Source organism: Bombus terrestris, chromosome 17 (assembly GCF_910591885.1).
Source record: "Bombus terrestris chromosome 17, iyBomTerr1.2, whole genome shotgun sequence".
NCBI lineage: Eukaryota > Metazoa > Arthropoda > Insecta > Hymenoptera > Apidae > Bombus > Bombus terrestris.
The window spans coordinates 7439383-7466275 of record NC_063285.1 but is presented as its reverse complement, the minus strand read 5'-3'; the positions used below and the strand labels follow the sequence as shown (position 1 = coordinate 7466275).

At 37.0% G+C, this 26893-nt stretch overlaps 1 protein-coding gene across 1 annotated transcript; it reads right to left on the bottom strand.

Moving 5' to 3' along the window:
• On the bottom strand, positions 1 to 26200 carry LOC125386650 (glutenin, high molecular weight subunit DX5-like). The gene is made up of 3 exons (XM_048413647.1): positions 25978 to 26200; positions 2802 to 3754; positions 1 to 321 (listed from the first exon to the last, which is right to left on the bottom strand). The coding sequence occupies exons 2-3, from the start codon at positions 3750 to 3752 to the stop codon at positions 310 to 312; spliced, it is 963 nt and encodes a 320-aa protein (XP_048269604.1). The 5' UTR covers positions 3753 to 3754; positions 25978 to 26200; the 3' UTR covers positions 1 to 309.
• Between the last annotated feature and the right edge of the window lie 693 nt (positions 26201 to 26893).

Here is a 26893-nt window from a genome sequence, read left to right as displayed (position 1 = left end):
TTCTCTATGCACGATTACAATTTATTTCTCCATTTTAAGTTTCTTTACAACTTACAAAAATGTTAATTCGTACACACATTCTGTAACAAAAGGATTCTATGATCGCCAATTTGAAATTGAGTTTTTAAATTAAAAAATAGAAATTATTACAATTTTATAAAAACAGTTGTTTATTTGCAATTATTAAAAACATTTTATACATGTTAAAAATTGTTGGTATCAGTCCTTATCTTCTATTAAACCCATATTTTCTTCTTTCATAGTATAGATCAGTCTCTCCACTCCCAAGATTTACAATCTATGGACAATCTATGAACATTGCTGCAACAAACCAAATTTCAAATCTTAATCTATTATAACACATTACAAGTCATATATATATATATAAATGTCAGCACATTCTGTCTTCCTTGATATGCTGTAACTGTCTACAACTTTTGATTTTATTTAGATATATTTTCATATCTTTTTTATGAAAATACTTATCTAAATGAATTAAAATGAAGCACTCTATATGGTACTTTTATTGCTGGAGTACATAATACTTAGTATAGTAGTGCTGCACAGTCTCTATTCGATTGACATTGTCATAGAAAAAGAATTGATAACGTGCTTTAAACAAGATTTAGATGTAAATCCAGCATACTATTTAAAATGAAAGTTGTAAATTGAAGTATCTCTTAAATACATAAACAAGAAAATTATGTAAATATTTCTCTCTTTCTCTCTCTATCTTTTCCTTTCTCACAATCTCCCTCTGCTTGCTAAAAAATATGCATATAATATTAACAAATTGCTTTTATTAAAAATTGTATAAATTACAAAATATGAGAAATGAACTATACATTTATTATAATTATATCAATCAGGTTGATCAATGTCCATTTCGGATTTAAACATTACTTTATTTATTGTAATTCCAGCCCACATGGGACCAGAGAAATAAACTATACTTTTAAAAGATTGAAGCATTAAATTTATAAATTTTTCTTCAAAAAAGTTATTTAGATGTTTCCCACTCGTCTGAAAAGTCGTGAACAATACTATTGAATTCTTTTTGTTGCCTTTCTTATTTTAAATAAAATAAAAATTTCACAAGATATATACATATATATGTAAACTCCCTAAGAGTTCAAACGCGGATGAACATAGGAACTTTCTCTGTTTAACGGACGGTGTGACGATTTTCAGGTAGAAAACACAAAGCTTGTACAAAGCTTTGTTAGTTATTATTATTTATTGTTATTAAATATCATCAATTGTTGTTTACCTCTGTATTTGATTTATGTATTGTTACAATAAATTCGATTTTCAGACTTAAGAATCGATCCCTGAATTATCCGAGAATTGGACTTTATAAATCGATTTTCGCTACGCCTTTGAAAGTTAACCTACGTATCGTCATGAACGAAAACGCGAAAGGGGAGAAAATAGGGGGTATAGAGAATCTATAAGAAGACCAGAAGACGAAGTATGCTATATTTTCCCGCCGGAATATCAAGCAAGAAATTACCATCAGCAATTACTCAATTTTACCAACAGTGAAGAAGGCCGCAAACGGTCTAACCAAGGTAGGCCAGTATAGAAACGTTAAACTCACGATGGATGACGAGACGGCAGCGGTATATATCGATACGGATTTAAACTTCGTATTCCGAGGCATTTTCCTAGAGGAAGCAGAAATTACCCCCATGCCTTAGAGAAAGAACGATTAATGTTTGAGGTAAAGAGGAAAATGGCTGAAGACGTGAGGATACATTACATTGTCATTGGATTATCCATCGACATCGGAGATAAAATCGAGAAAGAAATTGTACAATCAACAAATGACCTAATGGGAATCTTGGGACAATACGAAGATCAGAGAAAAAGGAAAGAAACACAAGAAAGAAAGGTAAACCTGGACAAAAAAGCAATGACGAAAACTAACTACTTTTGTAATATAGGTGACAAAATAAGATACTTCTGTTTAAAAACTCTTACAAAGCTCATATTTACAAATAAATTTATAAATAGGTATAATAATTGATATACATATATTGTATTCAAATGAAATTGCAGTTCTAAATAACAAAGTTTATATGCGAAGAAATTTTATTTTTATCAATGTATTTCTTTAATATCATCTCCATTAGAATATAAGATGTTTTCCTGATTATAATTAAACTAATATAATCATTTTTAAAGTTTCTTCATTCCCTACTTTTACTTTATTTTCATTATAACAATGTAGGTAAAGTATTATATACAAAATATATAAAATAGATACATTAAAAACATTCATTTAATCAATCCATTTAATCATAATCAATTTTTAATTTTTGTCTTTCTTTAAATCTTTTACTATTCAGCTTTTCTTATAGGAATATATAAAAAATTAAGTAATATTGTAAACCAGCTTTGAAGTATGACATAAAATGATAAATAACAAAGATATAAATCACAATAGTTAACAATCAGGCTATTTAACCCTTTGCGGACAACAGCCGCATATATGCGTTCTGCGTTAGCCATCAATTTGGCCAAGAAACTCGTATATGCGTTTGGCGAAAACAACTGATAGAGCCGAACGACTCATATATGTGGCCCATGTAAACGCGTCACTATGAGCGAAAAACTCATTTATATTCGGCGAAAACAACTGATTGAATCAAAAGACTCATATGTGTGTTATTTTACGGTTGGCTTCGAACCGTCCCATCCGCAAAGGGTTAATAAATCAAATTTCATAATTTTATATTAAAAAATAAAGAACGTAATATATTAAGAACACATATTAAATTACTCTTTTAAAAACTTACTTGATACTGCTCTTGGATTGTATATCTTCTGCAAAAATAGGCATCAGATACATCGGTTCCATCATATACAACATATGTGGCTTGATAAAATCCTTGAGCTTGACAAGATCCTTGAGCTTGAAAAGGTCCTTGAGCTTGAAAAGGTCCTTGAACTTGAAAAGGTCCTTGAGCTTGAAAAGGTCCTTGAGCTTGAAAAGGTCCTTGAGCTTGAAAAGGTCCTTGAGCTTGAAAAGGTCCTTGAGCTTGAAAAGGTCCTTGAGCTTGAAAAGGTCCTTGAGCTTGAAAAGGTCCTTGAGCTTGAAAAGGTCCTTGAGCTTGACAAGGTCCTTGAGCTTGACAAGGTCCTTGAGCTTGACAAGGTCCTTGAGCTTGACGAGGTCCTTGAGCTTGACGAGGTCCTTGAGCTTGACGAGATCCTTGAGCTTGACGAGGTCCTTGAGCTTGACGAGGTCCTTGAGCTTGACGAGGTCCTTGAGCTTGACGAGGTCCTTGAGCTTGACAAGATCCTTGAGCTTGACGAGGTTCTTGAGCTTGACGAGGCTCTTGAGCTTGACGAGGCTCTTGAGCTTGACGAGGCTCTTGAGCTTGACGAGGCTCTTGAGCTTGACGAGGCTCTTGAGCTTGACGAGGCTCTTGAGCTTGACGAGGCTCTTGAGCTTGACGAGGTTCTTGAGCTTGACGAGGTTCTTGAGCTTGACGAGGTCCTTGAGCTTGACGAGGTCCTTGAGCTTGACGAGGTCCTTGAGCTTGACGAGGTCCTTGAGCTTGACGAGGTCCTTGAGCTTGACAAGATCCTTGAGCTTGACAAGGTCCTTGAGCTTGATAAGATCCTTGAGCTTGATAAGATGTGGCTTGATTGCATTCCTCGCAAATCCAAGCCAGAGTACAAGCTCTTACATAAGAATCACAAATTGGACATGTACAGTCATATCTGTCATATAACCTCTCCATTGCTGTAAATAAAAAATTCGATTTGCATCATAAAAAGTTCAATAACGGTTCAACAATAATTTTCATCATAAAAATTTATCCAATAATTTTAATTTTACTTCTTCATTTCTTAAATTTCAATGTAAATGGAGTACAATGTAAATAAAAGGTTAATTTTATAGAAGTTAAGGTAAAAAATTCTATACAGATATATATATATATCTGTCGGGTTCACGGTAGGATTGGAGGTGTGGGCGTTCAATGAATCTTCATCGGTATTAGCTATTATTATGGTACCATACAGAGTTTATTGGCACAAGTATGGAGACGATAGATTTGACAAATAACTGCGGCGGTTAGACACTCGCGACGCTAATGACAATGGTCTTAGATTCGATAACGAATCCGCGGTCAACGGGACTGTTTACTCTTTACTCGTCGGCAACGTCTAGGTGGTACTCTCAGTTAGCACGTGGAGTAAGTACTCTGTCTAAATGATACCTCAGTTGATGAGATCGTACTCGAAATCCTCTCTCCGTCACAGTGACGCTGTCTAGGAAAAACTGAACTCTTCTCTCGCGGTACCACGTCTTTTATATTCGTGGAGAAAAGTCTTCGTTCGGAGAGTGAGGGAAATTGCCGTTATTGTTAATTGGTCAGTCTTTGGAAGTGTCGTTCGCGGAAAAGACTGTTTGCCTATTTTCGTTAATTAAGGCTTAAGATTTATAACAGGTCATCAGGCTGGCTGAAGATATTTTGCGAATATGTCTCGACAACCGGCAATCAACCTACCCAAAGAATAGGGTCTGCGTATGACGGGCCACGGGACAGAAACCGTTAGAATGTTTACTGTCGAGTGCCGCTACAACTATTTCTTTCTATGGAGGGCTATAGACTTTTTCCATAACTTTGTTAGATAAAACGTTCGTCCCTTGACCGCGGCTTCGTTCGGTGACTGGTTGTCACCTCGAACCCAAGCTCATTCTCATAGATTTTAGACAATTACAATCGGGATGAAGGACGATAAGGTGATTGCTTAACTACGGTTATGGTAGAATCCAAATTACAGTATTAGGAGTTTTCCTCAAGTTCCAGGTCTTTCCATCTCCGACATATTTATACAAGAATTTTGACACATATACTATTGACAAACGTATATATTGAAAAATTGTTATTATATAATCAATTAACAATGAAGGTACAAACAGATTAATTATTTATTAAGTAAGTTTGTTGTTTATGTAACAATATCCCTATATATATATATATATAATTCTTACTTAAAGATAAAAGAAATTATTTTATTATTGTTATTTTTTCAATAAATATATGATTATTACAAATGTTAACTATAATATATTTTCATCAGAAGTATATATATATATATATATATATATATATATATACTTCTATCAACAACTTCTATAACAATATCTCTCTATATATATATATACTTCTAATGAAAATATATTATAGTTAACATTTGTAATAATCAAATATTTATTTAAATATAACAATAATAAAATAATTTCTTTTGTCTTTGAGTAAGAATTTCGTAAAAAAAATAGTATTCTCGTAAACTAATAAAGCAAACCTAACCTAAAATTCAGAATTGCAATTTAACCTAGTACAAGTATAAATCTTATCAACTCCTGGTTGTTTTCTACACAAAATTAAATCTGGTTGATATTTTACCATATCACAGAATTTGCAAAATTCTTTTAACGTGAATCTTTTTATAACATACTTCACAAGTCAATACATTTGAAAATTCTCTACTTTGTTTACATTTTATAGTGCCTTTTAAATCGGCAACAAGTTAACAAGTAAGAGCGGCGATCGGACAATCGATATGCCGATGACAACGAACTTAGGTTTGATAACGAAACAACGGTAAACGTAATAACGAATGCGATGTGATACAGGATTCTGGCGTGACTAAACGTACTTGTCCACTACACAAATAGAACTTATCTGTATGAAACTGAATCCAAGTGGAACTGCCCTTATCTCTTAGAGCGTTGAATAATCGCGGCCTATGCGGTCCTTACGGACGGCGCGCGGCTAGCGCTCAGGATTGCTGTGGACGGAGTACTTTTTCGTTACACTGAACTCTATTGATTGACTATTCAAATCGTAATAAGTTATAGTAATTCTTTTGCACGAGATTAAATAATTCAAGAGCGTTATTTTTTAGTATTAATTATTTATTATAAACATTGAAATTTACAATTAACTAGAATTTGGATAATAAACTAGAAAACTAAATTTAGTAAATATAACACAAGTTAATAATTCAGCAAAATTTCAAAACAATTATCGATACATAATCCGACATCGCATTTTCTGCATTCTCTCATTTTTCAAACAAACAACACATTTTCTTCTTGATAATTAGATGCGACTGTCCGTGAAACAGGTAGACAACTGTTATAACGATGGATTGTTGGCATTTGATTACTGCTGTTACTAAGGAATACATTTATATTTATCCAATTGTCTTGGATAGACAGAATAAATTGGTTTTTATGAAAGATCGGAATATACTCACTGCGATTTTGTCATTTGGGTTAGCGGGTGCGTCAATAATTACGGGTTGCTATTTTGCTCTGATACAATCCAGTTTCTCTCGTTGTCAATTTCGCGCAATTCAGCTACGTTTTGCCGCGCGGCTGCTAAGGTTCGGTGATCTTCTTCGTCTTCCCTCTTCGTCTAAACGAAATCTAAACCGCGTATGATTTCATCGACGAACCTTTGATACGTTTGTGCCACATTTTAAAATCCGAACGTTATTTGAATTGTATTGAACAAACTGAACGGCGTCGTGATCGCTGTTCTTCGACGTCCTCGGGCGCCACCGGAATCTGATGATACACGCGAACAAGATCGATTTTCGAGAGGATGCGCTTATCATGTAGTTGCTGTACGAAATCTTCGATGTGCGGCGACGAATACCTCTCGGATATGTTATGGGCGTTCAGCGCTCGATAGTCGCCACAGATTGTAGACCTCTGTCTTTTTTGGGGACGACGTGCAACGGTGATGGCAATAGACTGTTCGACGGTCTAATCACTCCTTGCTCTATCATCATCTTCAATTCCATCTTCATCTGTTTGAACTGGTCGGGGGCGAGGCGTCGTCAAGGCTTGCTCATGACGGGGGATCCTGGCGTCGTCTTCATGTGATGTTGCACACCGTGCCGTCCTGTACTTCTTCGGAAAACGGACGGCCGGGTTAGACCCGAGAATTCCGCCACGAGTTGATAGTAGGTTTATTCGCCGATTATTGTCTTTATCGATGGTAAGTGGGCCTTGGCCGCGTATCCTATTGATGACAATTGGTTTGTCGTATAGAGGAGTCATTTGTCCCGCGAGTCCACGAGTAGCTGAAGAAGTCCAATCCAACGGTTGGTGAATGATTGTCAGCTACTACAAAACGCCATTTGAAGGCTAGTCTGAGGCTCAGGTTCAGGTTAATCACGATGGTACCGTATGTCGCTCTTTGCTTCCCGTTCGCCGCGATCAGTTCCTACTCGTTTCTGATCGTGGGTCTGCGTAATCAGCTCTGTCAGTGCGCACACATATCGGCGGCTGTGTCCACAAGGAAGGGAGTTCTCGAACTCTTGTCCGTGACGAATATGGGCGGGATACAGAACCGTCTTCATGCGCCCCTTCCACGGTCAGCTGTTTCGATGATTCCAGATGTACGGGGACTTCATTGCGCGTTCTTGAAACGTTACGTGGTAGTAGCAGAGGCGGGGCTGCTGCAGTCTCTCTCTCAAATATGATCTACGACGACTACTGCTTCTTCGTCGTGGAGGACGGCCATTCTCGAAACTCCGCGTGCTTATTTACGCCCGCAATTGAATAATTTGTTCGTTCAACGCATTGTTGTACCCGACCCATGGTTCGCCTGCTCTAACGTTTTGTATACGTTCCCGTGGCTCGCTTACCGCTACAATTCGGGATGTGCCCGTTCGAGTCTCATGGATCCTGTCCGCCAGCTCTGTCACGGCTTTCGGCTTGGAATCCGTCGCAGCAGCTAGGGTTAACTGCACGTCTGCCGGCAGGTGGATCTTCCAAAGTATCAGAACGGAATCGTCTGAGACTATAGGCGGTAGCCAGTTTCTTCAGGTCACGGTAGAACTGCGACGACATCCAGTCTCCGATTTTCTCGTCCTCGAGCAATTTTCTCATTTTTGTATCGTCGGAATCGGCTAGTCGTTTAACCAGCTCGCTTTTAATACGTTCGTAGCGTTCCATCTCTGGCTGATCGACCACTATATTCTCCATTTGAGCCAAGATTGCTTCATCCAGTTTCCCGACAGTAATAGGATACTCCAACTCGTCACTCGCGATACGTGAGAACTCAAGGTACGTTTCTAATATGACTTACGACTTAGCACGACCCTATGCGGCCATAACGGCGGTATGCGGTGTCCTTGCACTGCGTCAACCCTGTCGGCGGCATTCGACGCGTGTATTTGCTCGCTCGCTCTTTCCATTGCGCAAACACTCTTAATTTGCGGCAATCGAGGTCTCTGTAGCGCTATCACGTTCACCTCCTTCACGGAATTTTTCTTTAATGTATCGGATCGAAGTCGGAGTTTCACTAGATCCTGTCTGGACTTCTGAAATGATAATATAATCTCGTGTAGAGCTTGTGCGTTGTTAGCGACGCTGTACCGATACTTTGTAAAGAATAGAATTCAGAGTATTCCATCTTCGATTAGGCGAAAGTTGTTAGAGACTACTGATAGTTTTTCTTGGGCATGATCAAATTGCAAATTTTATCGCCGGTGGGTTTATCACTGTCCATTAAGAAACTCTTTGGGTAAGAGGTTTTGTCGTTTGGTGGGGCTTTTTCCTTTTATGAGGTATATTCTTACTTCGGTAACGATGAGGAATATGGCCTCTTCATCTTAACGTTACAGTATAATTGGCAATAATATTTCGTTGGTGGTGCAGTTGATTCTAGATATGTTACGTCCTGGTTCCCCTATCGTTTGGGTCATTCGAGGTGGGACCTTCCCATGGTGGGTGAATCGCAAATTTCGAAAATAACAGCTCTCGGTTGAGTGTCCGTTCTGTAAACACTTGGAACATACTAGTTTCGCTCGTCCATTCGGAAAGTGATTATCTATTCAAATTTTCTTTCGCCTTCGTTCAGTTTGCGCGTTGCCAGTGTTATGGCTGGTCTCCGTGCTCTTGGCTTGTTTCTGATATGTAGCTCCATTTGCGATGCGAGGTTCTGGGCCTTGACCAGTGTACCTGGTTGACTTGGAACAACTTATTGTCCGATGTCTTCTTTAAGGTTCATGACGTACGTTTTTATTGCATCGCTTTTCTCTCCTTCTTCTTCCGCTTACAGGTTTTGAATGTTTGCTTGGAATGGCATAAATTAGTTCATTTAATTGTTGCCTGAAGCGCATACTCTATGATTTTGCTTTCCGTATTTCCTTGTCTGGTCGTTCTAAGATTATCGAGGCAATTGGTTACTGTTATTTGGTATTGCAAGGTTTTGCCTTTTATTTTCTCTTAAAATATAAATTTTTGAAGTAATGGTTATGGTAGCATAGGTTTCTTATGTACATGACATTGTTTATGAAATCTTCTAGACGAGGTTTCCATTTGTTGCTGCTAATGGGAAGCCTTCCGCTGGGTTAATGATTTCGTGTCTTTCGCCTCTTATTTGTGTTCTCTTCTTTGCTTTTACTTTCTACTTTCTTTCCTTTTGTTCCTGTTCGTTAGATTTGGCGGAGAGTCGAGTCTCCGCGTCTTTCGGAATGCCAGGGCTGTGAAACTAAGAAGGTCGGTGGTTGATTTTGGTAGTAGAATCTTTCTTTTGGTTGGTATTTTCATTTTCGCTTATGGAGGGTTCCGATTCGTTGCTTTGGTCACCATTTCCGTTGTCTTCTTTTATTTTCTTGACTGTTTTCATAGTGAGGATAACACGTGCACTATTTATCACTTTTGTTACTAAATGCTACTGTATAATTTGACACACTCGCCGGTAAGTCCTACGCGTGGTATCTTTGTTTGCGCAGTATGAGCATTGGCTGGCATATAACTGGCTTTCTTATTTGTTTTTGATCTTCAAAAAAGAATAGAATACTTAAAGAAATATGAATTGGCGTAAAAGCAAGTTGCATTTGCATACATACATTCAGATATATAAAATTAATCATAGCTTCACTTTCAAAACAGTGGCTACGAGGTTCTGTCATGTACGCGTGCACTTGGAAGATAACGAAAATGAAGTGGACGGAACATTTTAAATTGATTTTCTTCAAACTGAAACATTGTATTTAAAAATTATAATGTTACATTTTCGACATGCTGTGCGCAAGGAATGAATACGGTTTGCACCACCGAATTGAGTACTTAAGTTTGCAGAAAGCTTCTCGCGTCTTCGACGTGACAAATTTGGCCATCCCTCCCAGGATACTCATCATCCTCAACGGGTAAACTTCCAACCAACTCTTCGGACGTTCAGCAACTGAAGGACTACGATCATCCCAGTTGAAGACACGAGTATTCTAGGTAATGTACCAAACTGGCTTTCATAAGCCATAGAAATCGAAGACCTAGTTTCGATCCCGAATCTTCTGACGACATCACAATGACTCGACCAACGACTACACACCCTCAGCCGACTCGAATGTGTTGCAACAAGTACTGGACTGACGACAAGAGACAGACGAGTTCAGTAAAGCTCTGCACCTAACCATGCTCACTGAAGGAACAGAAACATTCTCCGATGACTCGAAAGAAGAGCCGATTATATCAGCAAAAGTTGTGCCGGTAACGCAACCTACAGCTGGACCTTCCCGTCAAGCATGGAGGAGCTCCACGGAAAACCCAGGAGAATTACCAGCAAAAGTTTTCAACGAATAAGTGGAAACCTTGCGAGGATGAGACGTCGTTGGTGTAGACGACTTTATGAAGAATGTTATGTACGGCAGAAACCAATGCTACCAAAAACCATTGCTTCTAAAATTAATTCTTGTCAAGAAAATAACTGAAAATGAGAAAAGAGGAACCTGCTTCGTTAAAATGGAAAACCACAAAGATTTACACACTGCACAAAGGCAAAGCGTTTCAATCCCAAATACAGCGACCAGTTGCCGCGACAAACTTAGAACGATTAGAAAAGGAAGCACGGAAGGCGTAAAATCATAAAATATGCGCTTCAGACAGCAATTAAACGAATTAATTTATGCCATTCCAAACAAACAATCAAAAGCTGGAAGCAGAAGAATCGTTAGAAAACAAGAAACAGTCGACGCAATAAAAGCATACATGATGAACCCAAAAGAAGACATCGGACAATAAGATATCCCAAGTCAGCCAGATACACTGGTCAAAGCCCAGAACCTCGCATCGGAAATGGAGCTATATATCAGAGGAAAAGAAGGAGCACGCGGACCAGCGATAACACTGGCATCACGTAAACCAAACGAAGCTCAAAGAAGATTCGAAAAGGTAAATAACCAGCCTCCGAATGGACGAGCGAAAATATGTTCCGAGTATCACGGATCGGACACCCGAGCGAGAGCTGTTACTCGCTAAATTTTCCATTCATCCGGCATGGAAAGATCGCATGTAAGTGAACCAACCAATAAAGAAACCCAATAAAGGAACATATCTAAAATCTACCGCACCACCACTGAAAGATTACTGGTAATTATATCGTAACGAAATGATGAAGAGTAGCGACATTCTTTATCGTTGCCGGAGTAGGAATACACCTCATAAAAGGAGAGCTTCCACTAAACGACAATACCTCTAACCTAAAGAGTTTCCGAATGAGCGATGACAAACACAACAGCGATAAGATTTGCAACCTGATCATGCCCAAGAAAAACTATCAATTCCACGTAATCTCTAACAACTGTCGCCTAATCGAAGATGGAATATTCCGAATCCCATTCCTTGCAAAGTATCAGTACAACGTCACTAACAATGCACAAACTCTACACGAGATTATATATCCACTCCAGAACACCACAGACAGAACAAGGTCAAATTCCGACTTCGAGCCAGGACATTGAAAGAAAGCCCGCATTAATATATTTATTCAACACTGGTACGCAAATCTGTCACGTTACAAACGAGATAGAAAATTCTGACAAATTAAATCAAATCAGTAAATTTGCACAAATCGTACGTATCAAACATATTGATCCAGAAAACTTTGAGAACCTCTTGAGAAAATCCTAATCAACTACCTAGATTTTTAGCCGCATAGGATCGCCCTGTAGTCCGTAACGTTTGAAACGTACATTAAGTTTGCGCGTAACCCGAGAGACGAGTTGAAATATCTTACTACTGTCGCGAATCTAGATGAAACAATCCTAGCTCAAATGGAAGATATAGTGGTTGATCAGCCTGAGATAGAACGCTACGAACGCATTAAAAGCGAGCTGATTAAGAGATTGGCCGATTCCGACGGTACGAAGATGAGAAAAATGCTCGAGAGCGAGGAAATCTGATACCGAATGCCGTCGCAGTTCTACCGCGACCTGAAGAAACTAGCCATCCCCATGGTCCCAGACCAGCTCGTCCTAGCGCTTTGGAAGAACCACCTGCAGGCAGACGCATACTTAATACTAGTCGCCGCGACGGAATCTAATCCGAAAGCCCTGACGGGTTTGATGGATTGGATCTATGAGACTCGACCAGGCACATCCCGAAAGACGGCGGTAAGCGAACCACGGGAACGAATACAAAACGCTAGAGCAAGCGAACCTTAGGTCGGCTGCTATAACGAGTTAAACGAACAAATTATCCAACTGCGGGCGCATATAAGTTTCGGCAATGGCCGCCCTTCACGACGACGAAGCAAGGGTCGTCGTAACTCATATTCGAGAGAAAGACTGCAGCTGTCAGGCTTCTGTTACGACCAAGCGACGTTTCAAGACCGCATAAAGAAGTATCCTCCGTGCACGTGGAATCCCGGAAACAGCTGACCGTGAAAGCGGCGCACGAAAACGGATCTGTATCCCGCCGATATATGCATATGCATTTAGGGTTTTATTTTAATTTAATACAAATTTTTGAATATTACAATTCATTTTTTTGTATTAATGATAGAATTTTTGGATCAGTTTTTTATTTATCAACCGGATTTCATGGAATTCATGCTCTTATTGGTACATTAATACTTCTATATTCTTTTATTCGAATATCTAAAAATCACTTTTCATCAATTCATCATATTAATTTTGAATTCTCAATTTCATACTGACATTTTGTAGATGTAATTTGATTATTTATTTATATATTTTACTATATTTTAATAAATTAAAATTTATTCTTTATTTATTTAAATTATTTAATTTTTATAAATAAATTAAATATATAATATAACTATTACAATTAATTTCCAATTAAAAAATTTAAGATAACTTAATATATTTAATTAACATTATAATTTTTTACTCAATAACTTTAATTGTTATTTTAATTATCTTACTTTTAAATAAATTTTTATCTATAATTAAAAAAATAAATTTTGAAAAAAATCTTCCATATGAATGTGGATTTAATCCAATTACAAAACTAAATTTACCTTTTTCACTCCCATTTTGTATAATTTCATTAACATTTATAATCTTCGATGTTGAAATTATTCTATTAATACCCCTAATTTTATTTATTAAAACTTTAAATTATTTATATATATTCTGTATAATAATTTTTTTCTTTATTATACTAATTTATTCATTAATTATAGAATGATTCTATAATTATTTAAACTGAATATATTAAATTTATTTATTTATTTATTTATGTATATATATGTACTGACAGAGCAGATTACGCGCACACTCGATCAGAAACGAGTATGAATTGATCGTGGCCAACAGAACACGAATCGCGACATACGGTACCATCGTGGTTAACCTGAACCAGTCCTCAGACTAGCCTTCAAATGGCGTTTCCTTGTAGCTGACAATCAAACTCTCATCATCGGCATGAACTTTTTGAGCTGCTATGGTTGCTCGTAGACTCACGAAACAAACGGCTCCTCTACGCGAAATAACAATTGTCATTAATGGGATACGCGGCCAAGGCCCCCGTAGCATCGATCTGCGAATAAACCTACTATTAACTCCTGACGGAATTCTCGGATTTAACCGAGCCGTCCATTTTCGGAAGAAGTACAGCACGGCACGGTGTGGAACACCACATCAAAACTACGCCAGGATTCCAGCCAACAACAAACCTCAACGACGCCTCGACCCCGACCAGTTCAAACAAATGATGGTGAAATTCAAGATGATAGAGCAAGGAGTGATTAGACCGTCGAAGAGTCTATGGACATCAACCCTAGCTCGTCGCCCCCAAAAAAGGAGGAGGCGTACGATTTGTGGCGACTACCGAGCGCTGAACGCTCACAACATATCCGATAGGTATTTGCCACCGCACATAGAAGGTTTTGCACAGCAACTACTTAATAAGTGCATTTTCTCGAATATCAATCTCGTTCACGCATATCAAATAATTATTGTAGCGCCCCAGGGCGTCGAAAAACAGCGATCACGACGCTGTTCAGTTTGTTCGATGCAATTCATGCCATGTTCGGATTTCGAAATGTGGCACACACATATCGAAGGTTCGTCGATGAAATCATACGCGGTTTAGATTTCGTTTACGAGTATGTCGACGACTTTCTGATAGCTTCGGAAGATGAAGAACAGCACCGTCAACGCATCTACTAAATTCATTTGAACGCTTAGACGAGTACGCCGTAGCAATAAATCCTGCGAAATGTGAATTTGGCGCGAGCGCGATCATATTTTTAGGATATACCATAACCGCCGACGAGATGAAATCGCTAGCCGAACCTTGTTGACGCCATTTTCGAAGCATCGCACCCTGTCAAACATCTGCGAAGGTACCTCGAAGTCATTAACTTCTACCGACGTTTCATACAAGAGTACGCAGCCAAATCTACAACTATTCAACGACCTGTTAAAAGGTGCGAAAGAAGACAACGCGCCCATCGAATGGTCGGAGCAAATTCGAAACAGTTTTAGCGAATCGGAACGTGTTCTCGCGGACGTTACGCGATGCAGGTGATGCTGCAACAACACGTCAACGATACATGGCAGCCGTTAGGATTCCTTAGGAAAACCGCAGCGAAAGTGCAGCGCGTATGATTGCGAACTACTCTCAATGTACACAGCGCTTAAACGCTTTAGATACGCCGTCAAAGGAACAGATTCTGAAACTTATACGAATCACAAGCCCCTTACATACGCATTCAATCAAAATCTCGACAAATGTTTGCCGCGACAATTCTGCCACCTTCAATTGTATTGGACAATTCACGACCAACATCCGATATATAAAGGAGCTAGATAATAACGTAGCCAACACTTTGTCCCGTATCGAGGAGATAGAGAAATCGGTAGATCACCGAACTTTAGTAGCCGCGTATCATATCGCGATCGTATCGGAGTAACTCACACAACCCGGAAAAACTCACACAACCATCAGCCCAAACGACAAAATCGCAATAGACATATTACGATCTCTCATAAATGCCGAACAAGGTAACCAATTTACCCGGCTTATCCAAGAGATATCGACTAAACACCCCATTTTTCCCATTAAAGACCAAACAGCCAACTAGATCATTAACGAAATTTGAAATCACTATGCGTACATATTTCCCGCACCTAAAAGTATCCTGTCGGGTATGGGACGGAATTTCGTATGTAAACTGATGGACATTTGGAAATTTGAACAAGCGTTCAAGATCTGATACATAGAAACAACTTCTTTCTAGCCGTGATCTAACGGATAAAGTATATATAGCGAAAACAAGAGAAATAACCGAATCGGACAAATCGATATCGGTATCCCAAGTAAAAGATAAACTATGGATACAGAAGGAGTACATAGTTCACTGACAAGCGATTACGAAAGTTAAGCCGAGCACACAGTACTACTACGTAGTACTACTTTTATTTTATTTTTCCAATCTTTCCTACTTTCCTTAATAATCTATTTTTAATAATCTATAATCTAAACATAGAGAAATAGAAATGTTTTAGTATCACGAGACTAATACCATATATCACTCATTCTTGCACACATTTATATATTTCAAATGTTCTTTTTTTGTACATTAAAAGCAAATAAGAAAATCACTTATTTCAATTAACGCTCATACCTTGCGGAATGGAATCGTTCTCGTCTGAAGGCAGTTTCAGAGATGGGATAGAGTTTGGCTTTTTTTATGTAAAAATTTGATTTCCCTGTGGAACATGCCAACAGAGTCCTTTTTGCGCAACTGTATTTTGTGCAAAAAGTACTTTAATAATTCTAAATCATCTCCTTTATCGTAGGAATAGTTTTATTTTAGATTGTTTATGTTGCATGGCATGGAGCTTTTGTCTCGTAATTTTCTTTTGTTATAGATATAGGGTTCGAAAGGCGACTTTTGTTTTATTTTTACTACGGATTCTTGAAGAACAGTTTGTACGTGTTTTTCTAGTTCGTCTACAAATGAGTCGATTTGCCTCTTTGTTAGGTTGACATTGTTGCGGATATTTAGGACGCAGTTCTTTTCGAGCTGATTTTGTCATTTTTCCTAGTTTGTTATTTTTGCATTTGTACCTGGGACCGTCACTCCGTGTTTCTAGGGATAGGAAATTTGATATATTTTTGTTTATCTGGAATGCGAGAGAGTTATGGTCGCAATCGTAGTCTATGATTTTGAGCGCGTTAGTTGCCCGTAAATTAAGGAATTGTAATTGTGTGTCTCCAAGCCATATGGCTAGGTAGGAGCCTCCTTTTGGGCAACAGTCAATTCTTTCTTCGTGCGTTTTTAATGATTGTTTTAGTTCGTTTAATTGTGTCTGTTGCTCATTTGAATATGCTTTTTTTGAAGTCTTTGATAAGTTTTTGTTACGTTCAGTTGGGATATGCTTTTAATTGGGTTTGGATTTTGAATTACGCGCGGTAATAAATTTGTTTGATGTGATTGGTTTTCGGAGACTTGGTTTCGGCTTATTCCTTGCCCGAGGATGTCTGAGAACTACGGAATGAATTTGCCACGCGTTTGTTTTTGATTCTTTGCTTTTGTTGATATTTTCGCAAAATTTTTTGCAAAGTTCCACGAATTTTGGGCATCCTTTATGCAAAGCAGGATAATATTCGTAGTTTTTACAGTTCACGCAGTGCATCTTATCTTTATTTACCGCGTCTTCTTTTTTGATTTTACACTCGCTGGGTCCATGCGGCCCAACGCTGTTTACATTTGCGACATTGCGTTATGTCATTTTTTCTGACTTTTTCCAGAAATTTTCCCATGATTTTGCCCTGAAGTAATTTATGCGGTTCATTTAGTACGTACTAATATTGCTTCGTGAAGATACTTGGATTACGTAAATTGGGAGCGATACGTTGTTCCCTATTGTTCTTTTTGTCGAGAAGCGCCAATGTTTTGTCAATTGGACCTCCGACATCTGTAGCGCTTGCAACTCTACGACTATCTCTGCCTCGGAGAAGCTATTGTTCAGAACCTTCAGTGAGACCGTGTGGTACTTCTCCGATTTGGGTGTGTATGCGTAAAATGCTGTCTTAACTACAATTAGGAATTCTTTCGCTTTGTTAAAGTCTAGTATACTTCGTAGGAATACGTTTCGTTTAATGTGGAATGACTGTGTTTCGACTCCCTTCAACGAGTTTTACTGCGTTCTTTGGGTCTTGGCGGGCGATGTATATTGGGGGCGGTTTGTCTCCATTTGAGGGGGCTGTGGTATCAGCGAATTCTTCCTTGGAGAAGCTGGTGGCCTGTCCGGGCTGTGTCTGACTTCTCGGTAGCGCTGTCGCTGGAGATTGGCCCCCTGCGTTGTCCATTTCGCTGGGCTGCGCCTGGGACGTTAGGGGTTACGTTGACGATTGTATACCTCTCCGTCCATTCATTATTCTCTTTCGGACTTGTGATTTCCCGTCCTGAGAGGTCATATGCCCACTTGGTTTAATTTCTAGGTTTTTGTTCTTTTTCCTTATCTAAAGTAGTTTGACCTTGTGGATTCTTTTATTGTTTTTATTTGAGGGTGTTACCGTGTCTCAGATATGCTTTCTTTCCTAGGTTTTCGATCTTTTTCCTTATTATTGTGAATTCTTTTATTGTTATAATTGTTATATATATGTTATATATATGTTATATTGTTATAATTTGAGGGTGTTACTGTGTGAGATGGGCTGGAGTCTTCTGATGGCAATACGCTGAACCTATTTTTCGTTCGTATTGCTGATAATAGGGAGCTATATGCTGAATTTATGGTTTCGTTTTTTTCGCGGTTCGCGTCTCCTGTTGTGCTTTTTTCTTTGCTTACACTTCCTTGGCTACTTTCTGCCCTTTATTCCTGTTCACCAGGTTTGACGGACGGTAGAGTATCCGCTTCCTTTGAGAGCCAAAGTTTGTGTTGCTAAGAAAGTTCGTGATTCATTTTTGCTGTAGTATTTTTCTCTTGATTGCTCTATTCATCCTTTCTATCTTCTTTCCTTGAATTTTTTTATAGTGAGCATTATTTATCAATTTTCGTTATTGGATATCACTGTATAAACTGGAAAACTCACTAACAAGTCTTACGCCTGGTATTTTTGGTACAATTATGTAGAAGGATAAAAAAAAATATGTAAAATCTTGCCTGGCTTCGTTTTCAAGGAAATAGACTGCGAAGCTAAGTAGGGGCAATTTCATAATTGATTTTCGCGAAAACAAAGCGAAAAATGTCATTTTGCATATATATGTATATCCACCTTTATCTTCATATTTATTTCATTCATCGCCATCAATTGATATTGCAATTTTCTCTTCACACATAACAGGTATCACTTTTATTATCGGATCATTAAATTTTATTGTAACTATTATAATAATAAAAAATTTTTCATTAAATTATGATCAAATTAATTTATTTTCATGGTCAGTATGTATTACAGTTATCTTATTAATTTTATCTTTACCAGTATTAGCCGGAGCTATTACTATATTACTATTTGATCGTAATTTTAATACTTAATTTTTTGACCCTATAGGAGGAGGTGATTCTATTCCTTATCAACATTTATTTTGATTTTTCGGTCATCCAGAAGTATATAATTTAATTTTACCAGGATTTAGATTAATTTCACAAATCATTATAAATGAAAGAGGAAAAAAAGAAACTTTTGGAAATTTAAGAATAATTTATGAATATATTTAATTATAATATATATAATTATATAATTATTAATATTATAATTAAATTATATAATATATAATATATAATATATAATATAATAATTATATTATATAATATAATTATATAATAATTATATATAATTATTAAAATAATATTATTAAAATAATATAATATAATTATATATAATTATATATAATAATAATACATATAATTTAATTATAATATTAATAATTATATAATTATATATATTATAATTAAATATATTCATAAATTATTCTTAAATTTCCAAAAGTTTCTTTTTTTCCAGAAATCCAATACCTAATATAAATTATTCTTAAATATAAATATATTCATTAATAATTATATAATTAATGAATATAATTATATTAGAATTATAGAATTATATAATTATAATTATATGATTAATGAATATATTTATATTTAAGAATAATTTATATTAGGTATTGGATTTCTAGGATTTATTGTTTGAGCCCATCATATATTTACTGTTGGATTAGATGTTGATACACGAGCATACTTTACATCAGCAACAATAATTATTGCTGTACCAACAGGAATTAAAGTTTTTAGTTGATTAGCTACATATCATGGTTCAAAAATAAATTTTAATATTACAATTATTTGATCAATTGGATTCATTTTAATATTTACAATTGGAGGATTAACTGGTGTAATACTATCTAATTCATCAATTGATATTATTTTACATGATACCTATTATGTAGTTGGTCATTTTCATTATGCATTATCAATAGGAGCAGTTTTTGCTATTATTACTAGACTTATTCATTGATACCCAATAATTATGGGCTTAACAATTTTTTTCGACTACATTTTAGCCACGCGCAGGGAATCATCGTCCTTCGGTTTGTGTCACGATTTTCAGCACATGTATTTTTGCATTCTTTCCAAATTCCAAATATTCGAAATTCCGAATATTGAATACATGTAACATTATCGGAAAATATAAACCAAGCAATATATAAGTAAGCGTGTATGCGAGAATGATACGACGTATGGTGACGATCGTTCAATGCTAAAAAGATATTTTCTTGATGTATACGACCATAGCTTACTAACGCCAGAGCGAGCTATACGCTTCTCTATCCACCGCGCCCGCACAGGCCAACCTGTATGCTGTCTACCGTGCATTTTCCTACGTAAGGAGGACTAATATTCACTAATACTTGAAAAACAAACAAGTATAAAAATTATTTAAGTCATCAATTATATTTTACGGTAATGATCTTGTTTAACGATTTCACACTTTGTTTATACAAAACATCAAATTAATATTATATATTTAAACCATAAAAAGATATAGGTAGAATTAAAAACATTAAAGATGACTAAAGATAAATGACACAACTTGAAAGTGAAGTTAAAAATTCATAATGTATTTTAATATTTTTTTATAGCGTGATATCGTTCGACTATATCTTTATTTAGTCATAGCTGATGGTATAACATTTTAATTAATTTTAAAACCACTAAATTGGTGCATTTTATTACATAATGCACTTTATAAAAGCAGAAAAAGAGTCGCAATTAATTGGGAACAATTCCAGGTAAACGATAACATATAATAACAACAACAAAAAAGAAAACGCGATGGTAAAGTAAAAAAAGCCAATACCACCCATCTAAGTACTAACCGTGCCAAGCGCTGCTTGACTTTCGTGATCGGACGAGAACGAGTATTTTTTTTTTTAATCTTTGTTTATTAATTCCAGGTTTTTTACATATTTTTTTTTACCTGATTTTTTTTCCAGAATAAACGTTCAATTCTGATTGTAGGGTGGTACAGGCAAAAGTACCGATACGCGACGGTACGTCATAGCCATGCATTATTACATTTTTTTTTTTTTTAAGATTGTTATTGTAACTTAAATTTAAGCCGCTGTTGTGCTGTGCTTATGTCCTGAAAGCCTGGATGCAAAAACAGGACAGTTCGTTAGCTTATTAAGGAGGGGAGCGACGATTTTTAACGCGGTATGAGCGTTGGCTGAAGTAGTCAGTTTTGTGATTTCATGTTATCGAATAGAGAAAATATTTAAGAAAACATACATGTATGTATGAGAGAAAATGGTATTTTTAGACGTGCATTCAGATATATAAAATCTATTCTGACTTCGTTTCCCAGACAATGAATTGTGAAGTTCCGTCACGTAGGTACTCCTATACTTAACAAGTAGCGAGTCAAGTGGACGGAACTTCATAATTGATTTTCTAGAAAACCAAGTCTTGCGTCAAAACTTGTTACTTCATCGTCGACATATTTTTGTATAGGAAATCAGGCCCTTTCGTCCTGCACCATCATAATACTCTAATTTTCTCGTCTACTTCAATTTCAAAACTATTTAGTTTCACCGGATTACGTATAATTACCAACAGCAAAATACTAATGTGGCGGTACTCGACCACGGAACTTTCCACAACTTCGCGACACAAAGCGCTATACCTTCAAAACGTAAGGTCGACTAATGTACCATCGATATCCCTACGGTTCTTTCGCCGAATATTCGGAAGAATGCATACGCGGTAACGGCTGCAGTACATCTAATAACCGCGTGTGTAGTAGGGATATCGAAGGGCAACTAAGGAAAGAATCCGTTTGGTTTCGAACAAAGGATTCATTCTTCCTCGAGCCGCGAAGTGCGAAAGGTTCAGCGTCATAGAAAAGCAAACACGAGCCGAGATACGCGATTATAAACTCTCGATAATTAATCGTAATTGTGGATCGTAAATTGTTGACTGGTGATTGTTAATAGTTAATAAACTTTTTGTTGAACATCTGAGTATTCCTTCCGCTCCTATCACGACACACCACCTCATTAACATTCACGGACGACACGGCTGGACTAGTCAGGTGACACTGTACAACGGCTTCTTTGGTCTCTATTATAGTAACGCGACATACACACAATGTCGGCGATAGAGCGCAAATGCCAGCAAGCAGAAAGGGTGGGAAAACTTGAATAAGGCTGTAGTGGCACTCGACAACAAAACTTTCCAACGGTATTACCAAAGCGCAAGTGACCACAGGCCTAATGAGGCATTGATATCAATGCGGTCCTTCCATCGAATATTTGAAAGAGAGAGTAGGTGGCAACGGTGGTGGACGCGTAACGAACGCGTGCGTACTAGGGATATTGACGGATAACAAAAAGAAACGAATCGGATCAACAAAACAGTTGAGTTGTAACCGAGAGGAGAGAATCGTCAGTTGGAATCGGGAGTAAAGAGTCGAAAGCGAGAGTTGCTAATAAATATACTGTTAAACACCAACGAGTATTTCTTTGGTACCCTACACGTCCTACACGAAAATCACCTCAGGGCTGACGGCCATCAATATATTTCGGAACCGCAGCCATTGATTAGTTAGCCACCGGAGAGTCAAGAATCGTTATATCGCATTCTTTCCAAACATTCTTAACCGTCACTCTGTTGAATTCACATAATAAATTCTATCGCCATAGCTAAAGTCTGAATTTTTTACCTTGCTTTTGAAACGTTTAAATCTAAGCGAAATCATTCGAACGACGTAAGGAAACGTTCAGTGATTTCTTAGTTTCACTACACCCCGTGCCTTTGTCGCGTAAAATAACAAAAAAAGCAAAAAAAAAATTTATGATGAAAAATAAAAAAAAGGAACTCTTACAAAAAGAGATTCTTTTGTCACCCCTCAATATCCCCACTGTCCACCAGTTTGTTAGGCGTCCGCGACTATAGGCACGCACGCCTTCTTCTCGAACAATAAGCGGAATAAACGTTGGGATATTGATGGTTCATTAGGCACTTCGCTTCGGCGATATATATTGTTACCGAGTGCCGCCACATCTTTATCTCCGGTTTTGAACTGAGCCGGTCGTGACACCTTCGACGTAACACAAGCACTCTAATCCGGAAACATCAGTCATATTACTACCAGAGCGTATCAGAAAAATGAAAAAATGACTGCAAGATAAAAGCAAACCCCAGTCGATTTAACCACATTACATTTAAAATACGAAAACGGAAACCGCGTAATACCCAATTGAATAGCACGCAGATAACACAAACAAAGCAAGTTAAATACTAACACTCCACTAAGACTCATAACTTTCATGAAAGCAATATACATATAAATCAATTATAAAGCAATATATATATATATATATATCAATTATAGACAAAATACGGATAAAAAGAAGACAAATGTACTGGCTAACTAGTCGAAACTCTAAAGTCAGCATGGAAAATAAACTAATAAATTTACAAAATGTAGGGAATACCGCTATGAGGGACAGGAGCAATGAGTCATGTAAATAAACCAGAGTCGCTTCTAGAAGATACTCAGAACAATAGCCAACTCCCCATGATATGTCAGAAACGAGGATATACACAAAGCCTTAAAAATACCAAAGGTCAAAGAAGAAATTAGCAGGTACGCAGAAAAATACAAGGAAAGAACGGCAACATATCCAAATCAGTTAGCTGCTGAAGCGAACAAAACTTTCATAGCAAGAAGAATAAAAAGAAAACACCCCACTGACCTCACTACAGAAATAAAATAGTCAAATTCGAAGATGGTATCCCGCTAGGGATAGCCATCCACAAAAAAATTTAGAAAAATTTAACAAATGTCCGGCTGGACAAATTGGAAAGTAGAAATTAAATAAAAAAAAAAATGGATTGCGTGTTTGCCCACAAAGGAGTAACCCAAGCGCAGAAAACTTTGAATAATACTTGTTACTAGCGAATATCCATACTTAATCCTGTTGCGGTCTTCCATTCAACTAAATTACTCGGTAAGAGTTTGAAGAAGAAAGTTATCTTTTCCAACTAAAGGACCGGGAAAATGTAGTAGTATGTTACCATATCCTTCATAATGACTTTTGTAGTAATACAAGCACTAAGAACAATTCAAATCATGTTGTTGTTTTGCTTCGGAGTATCAAGATCGTTCGGACACATTTAATGTAAGAATAAAAATACTCCGGCCAAAAACAGCGTCGCCGCTACGTGTAACGATCGACAAAGACAAATTCGAATTTGAATTTTCCGACTCCCTCCCAGCCAGTACGAAACCCAATAGAAACCCAAATAGAAAAGAGTTTAGTATCTATCAGCATCTACGAGTATCTTTTTGTATCGACGAGCTATCTAAGTGTTATCACAAGTTATCTACCGAGTTATCGACGATTATCTAGCGAGCATTTACTGAGTATTAATTAGTAATTTTACTTTGCGATTTATACTGTGTACGAGCGACTCAGCGAATATAATCTGTATATGTATTTATCATTTTTAAATATATTCGACGGTTACGACAACAAGCAATAACATCCAGTAAATATCACGGCCAAATATCCTATTTACCAGTCCTACACACTTTCATTGCAAAGAACCGGTACTATTCTGTAAACAAAATTTTGGCATTAGTGAAATTTTTAGGACTTCTTATTTTCTCTTTGAAATGTTCCGATGTATTTATGACATTCTCTGCTATTTCTTTCGCAGCTTTCCTACGCAGGTCATATTACCGTCTTATAATATAATTTTGTATAAGTGCGTTCACTAAATTTTCTATGATCGCACGTCTTTTTCCCAAATGTTTCGGCTTCAATAGTCGGATAACATTTTGCTCTATGCGTCCAAAGAATACAGAAATTCTTAGAGAAAAAAAGCACTAATAACAAAGAGACCCGGAGACCGCAGCAGGGTTAAAAAGAACATGAATTTAATTTGTAAATATGTTGGATTCTTGCGCCCTTGTATTAACCTTCTGCTTAATCAATTTTCATTGTTAAGAAACATTTTAAATTCTATCTACAACACAAAGATAAGATACTTTATTTCATATACCACATTGTGAAAATAAAGATAGTTTCTTCTTTACTACATATTTCTTTAATACATAAAATATTTTATTCGTACTGTAGACCAACAACAACTTGAAATACTATTTCAAATATTTTTCCGATAAATTTGACCCAGCGCTGCTCAAGCACAGTTAACATATTCGCAAAGAAAAATCAGAAACAGGAATAACTTTTAATTATATAAATATGTAACTCGTCGGTTTCATCAGTCTCTGTAAAATACTGTTTCGAATCAATTTTACAGTCTCTCACACCAGTAGAGATAAGTTTAACCGTAATTAAAAAAGTATCGTAATCAATATTGAAATAGTCGAGTAATAATAATCTTTTAATGTTTCGAAAATCATACAGAGTAAATAGAAAAATAATTATTTATGGTAATATTGACATAATTTAACCGTTTGAGCCCCGGGGGTCTTTGAGAAACCAGGGTCGAAAAGTCCCGAACGACACGATAGCTTCTTAATCGATTGCGAAAAGAAACAAGCAGCACAAAAGCACTCGTCATATTCGTTATTCTTATGAAATACATCTATATTTTTATATATGCGTACTATTAGTTTATAATTATTTTAAATTTTGTTCAATAAAAACTATTAAGATAACAATGTAATACAAAATATCGTCAGTCGTCCGTAGCGTTCAACAAATGTACTGGCACTTTTCGATAGAAAAATCTAAACAGCGCGATCACGCTGCTTAGTACTCAAACGGTTAAAGAAATAACGATACGTCTAACGTGCGCGTGTGTCTGACATCGACGATACCGCGCTCTGTAACTTGTTCCCCGTCGAGTTAATCTTGCATAACAGATTTACGAGGGAGAGTAATGACTCGATGCGCGAAGAACAATTGACAAAGTTAAAACTCAAAAACAAAATTTCGAAGAACAAACGATGAGAAAGTTTCGAATTGTCTTCGACGATTAATACGAAATTAACGAATGCTTACTGCGGACGATTAAGCGATTCGAAGCAACTGAAGCGAATGCCGCGACGCGATGTACGACCGAACGAATGCTGAATTATCGTACGACGATACGAATGATTAACGATACACTCGACCGCGAACGCGTCTCGATGTCGCTCGCATTTGAAAGACCCGCATGAGACGGTTTACTAATCGTTCAATCACTAAAAATGATACTTACCTTCACGTATGCTTGGAGATATCGTTCAAAACTGAAGACTTCGCACAGGGCTGTCCACTGATCGTTACGCCTGCAGGATCGAGCGCTTGAAGAGCACTGAGGGATTGAAACTGTTCGTTACTCTACGATTAGAGATTCGAAGGCACGGGAGCTGATTGCCTTCTACCTGTTCACGATTGAAGTGCTCGAACGAGACTGCCGATGTCGTTGTTAGACTCGAGCGAAGCCAACACGTATCGAGTTAGAGTCCAACATGGCCGAAAAGGGAGGACCCCAAATTCGCACGCTGATTGGTTTTCAAGATAATCGTCTAACGGTATATTAGCCCGCAAGATGGCATTTACTACATGAAGGAGCCCCAATTGCGTGGGATCCTTCGCAGAAAGAGCGTGAACTATACAAAGATGAATGTGTGTACATGAGGCTTTGATGATATTGACTTAGGGTTGCGCTTGACCGTTCGGACCGTTAAAATCCGTAAATTATCCTTACAATAAATTCATAGCATAGGAAATTAGAAATACTGCTACAAATGTTGAAGGGGATCGTTTTAGCTATCGGAGTACCCTTCCAACATAACGCCTTGACTGCGAAAGCGAGCTACAACGAGACAAAAGCTACATACTAATCAAAATAAACAACCGAAAATACAACTATTTTTACGATAAAAAAGAAGATAGACGACCAAAATAAAAAAATATATCTAAAAAGACAAACAGATCAAATTTTTAGGTCAAAAGAACCTAACTCTATCCCTTCTTTCAAACTGCCTCCAAAAAAAGCTCCTCTCCTCCAAGAAGTAGGTATAGCGATACAGAACATCAATAAAGACATGGAGTCTAGTTATTTCATATCATGTAAAACAACGGAAAAACTATACTATCTGCAATCACTTTCAAAACGCACACACACACAC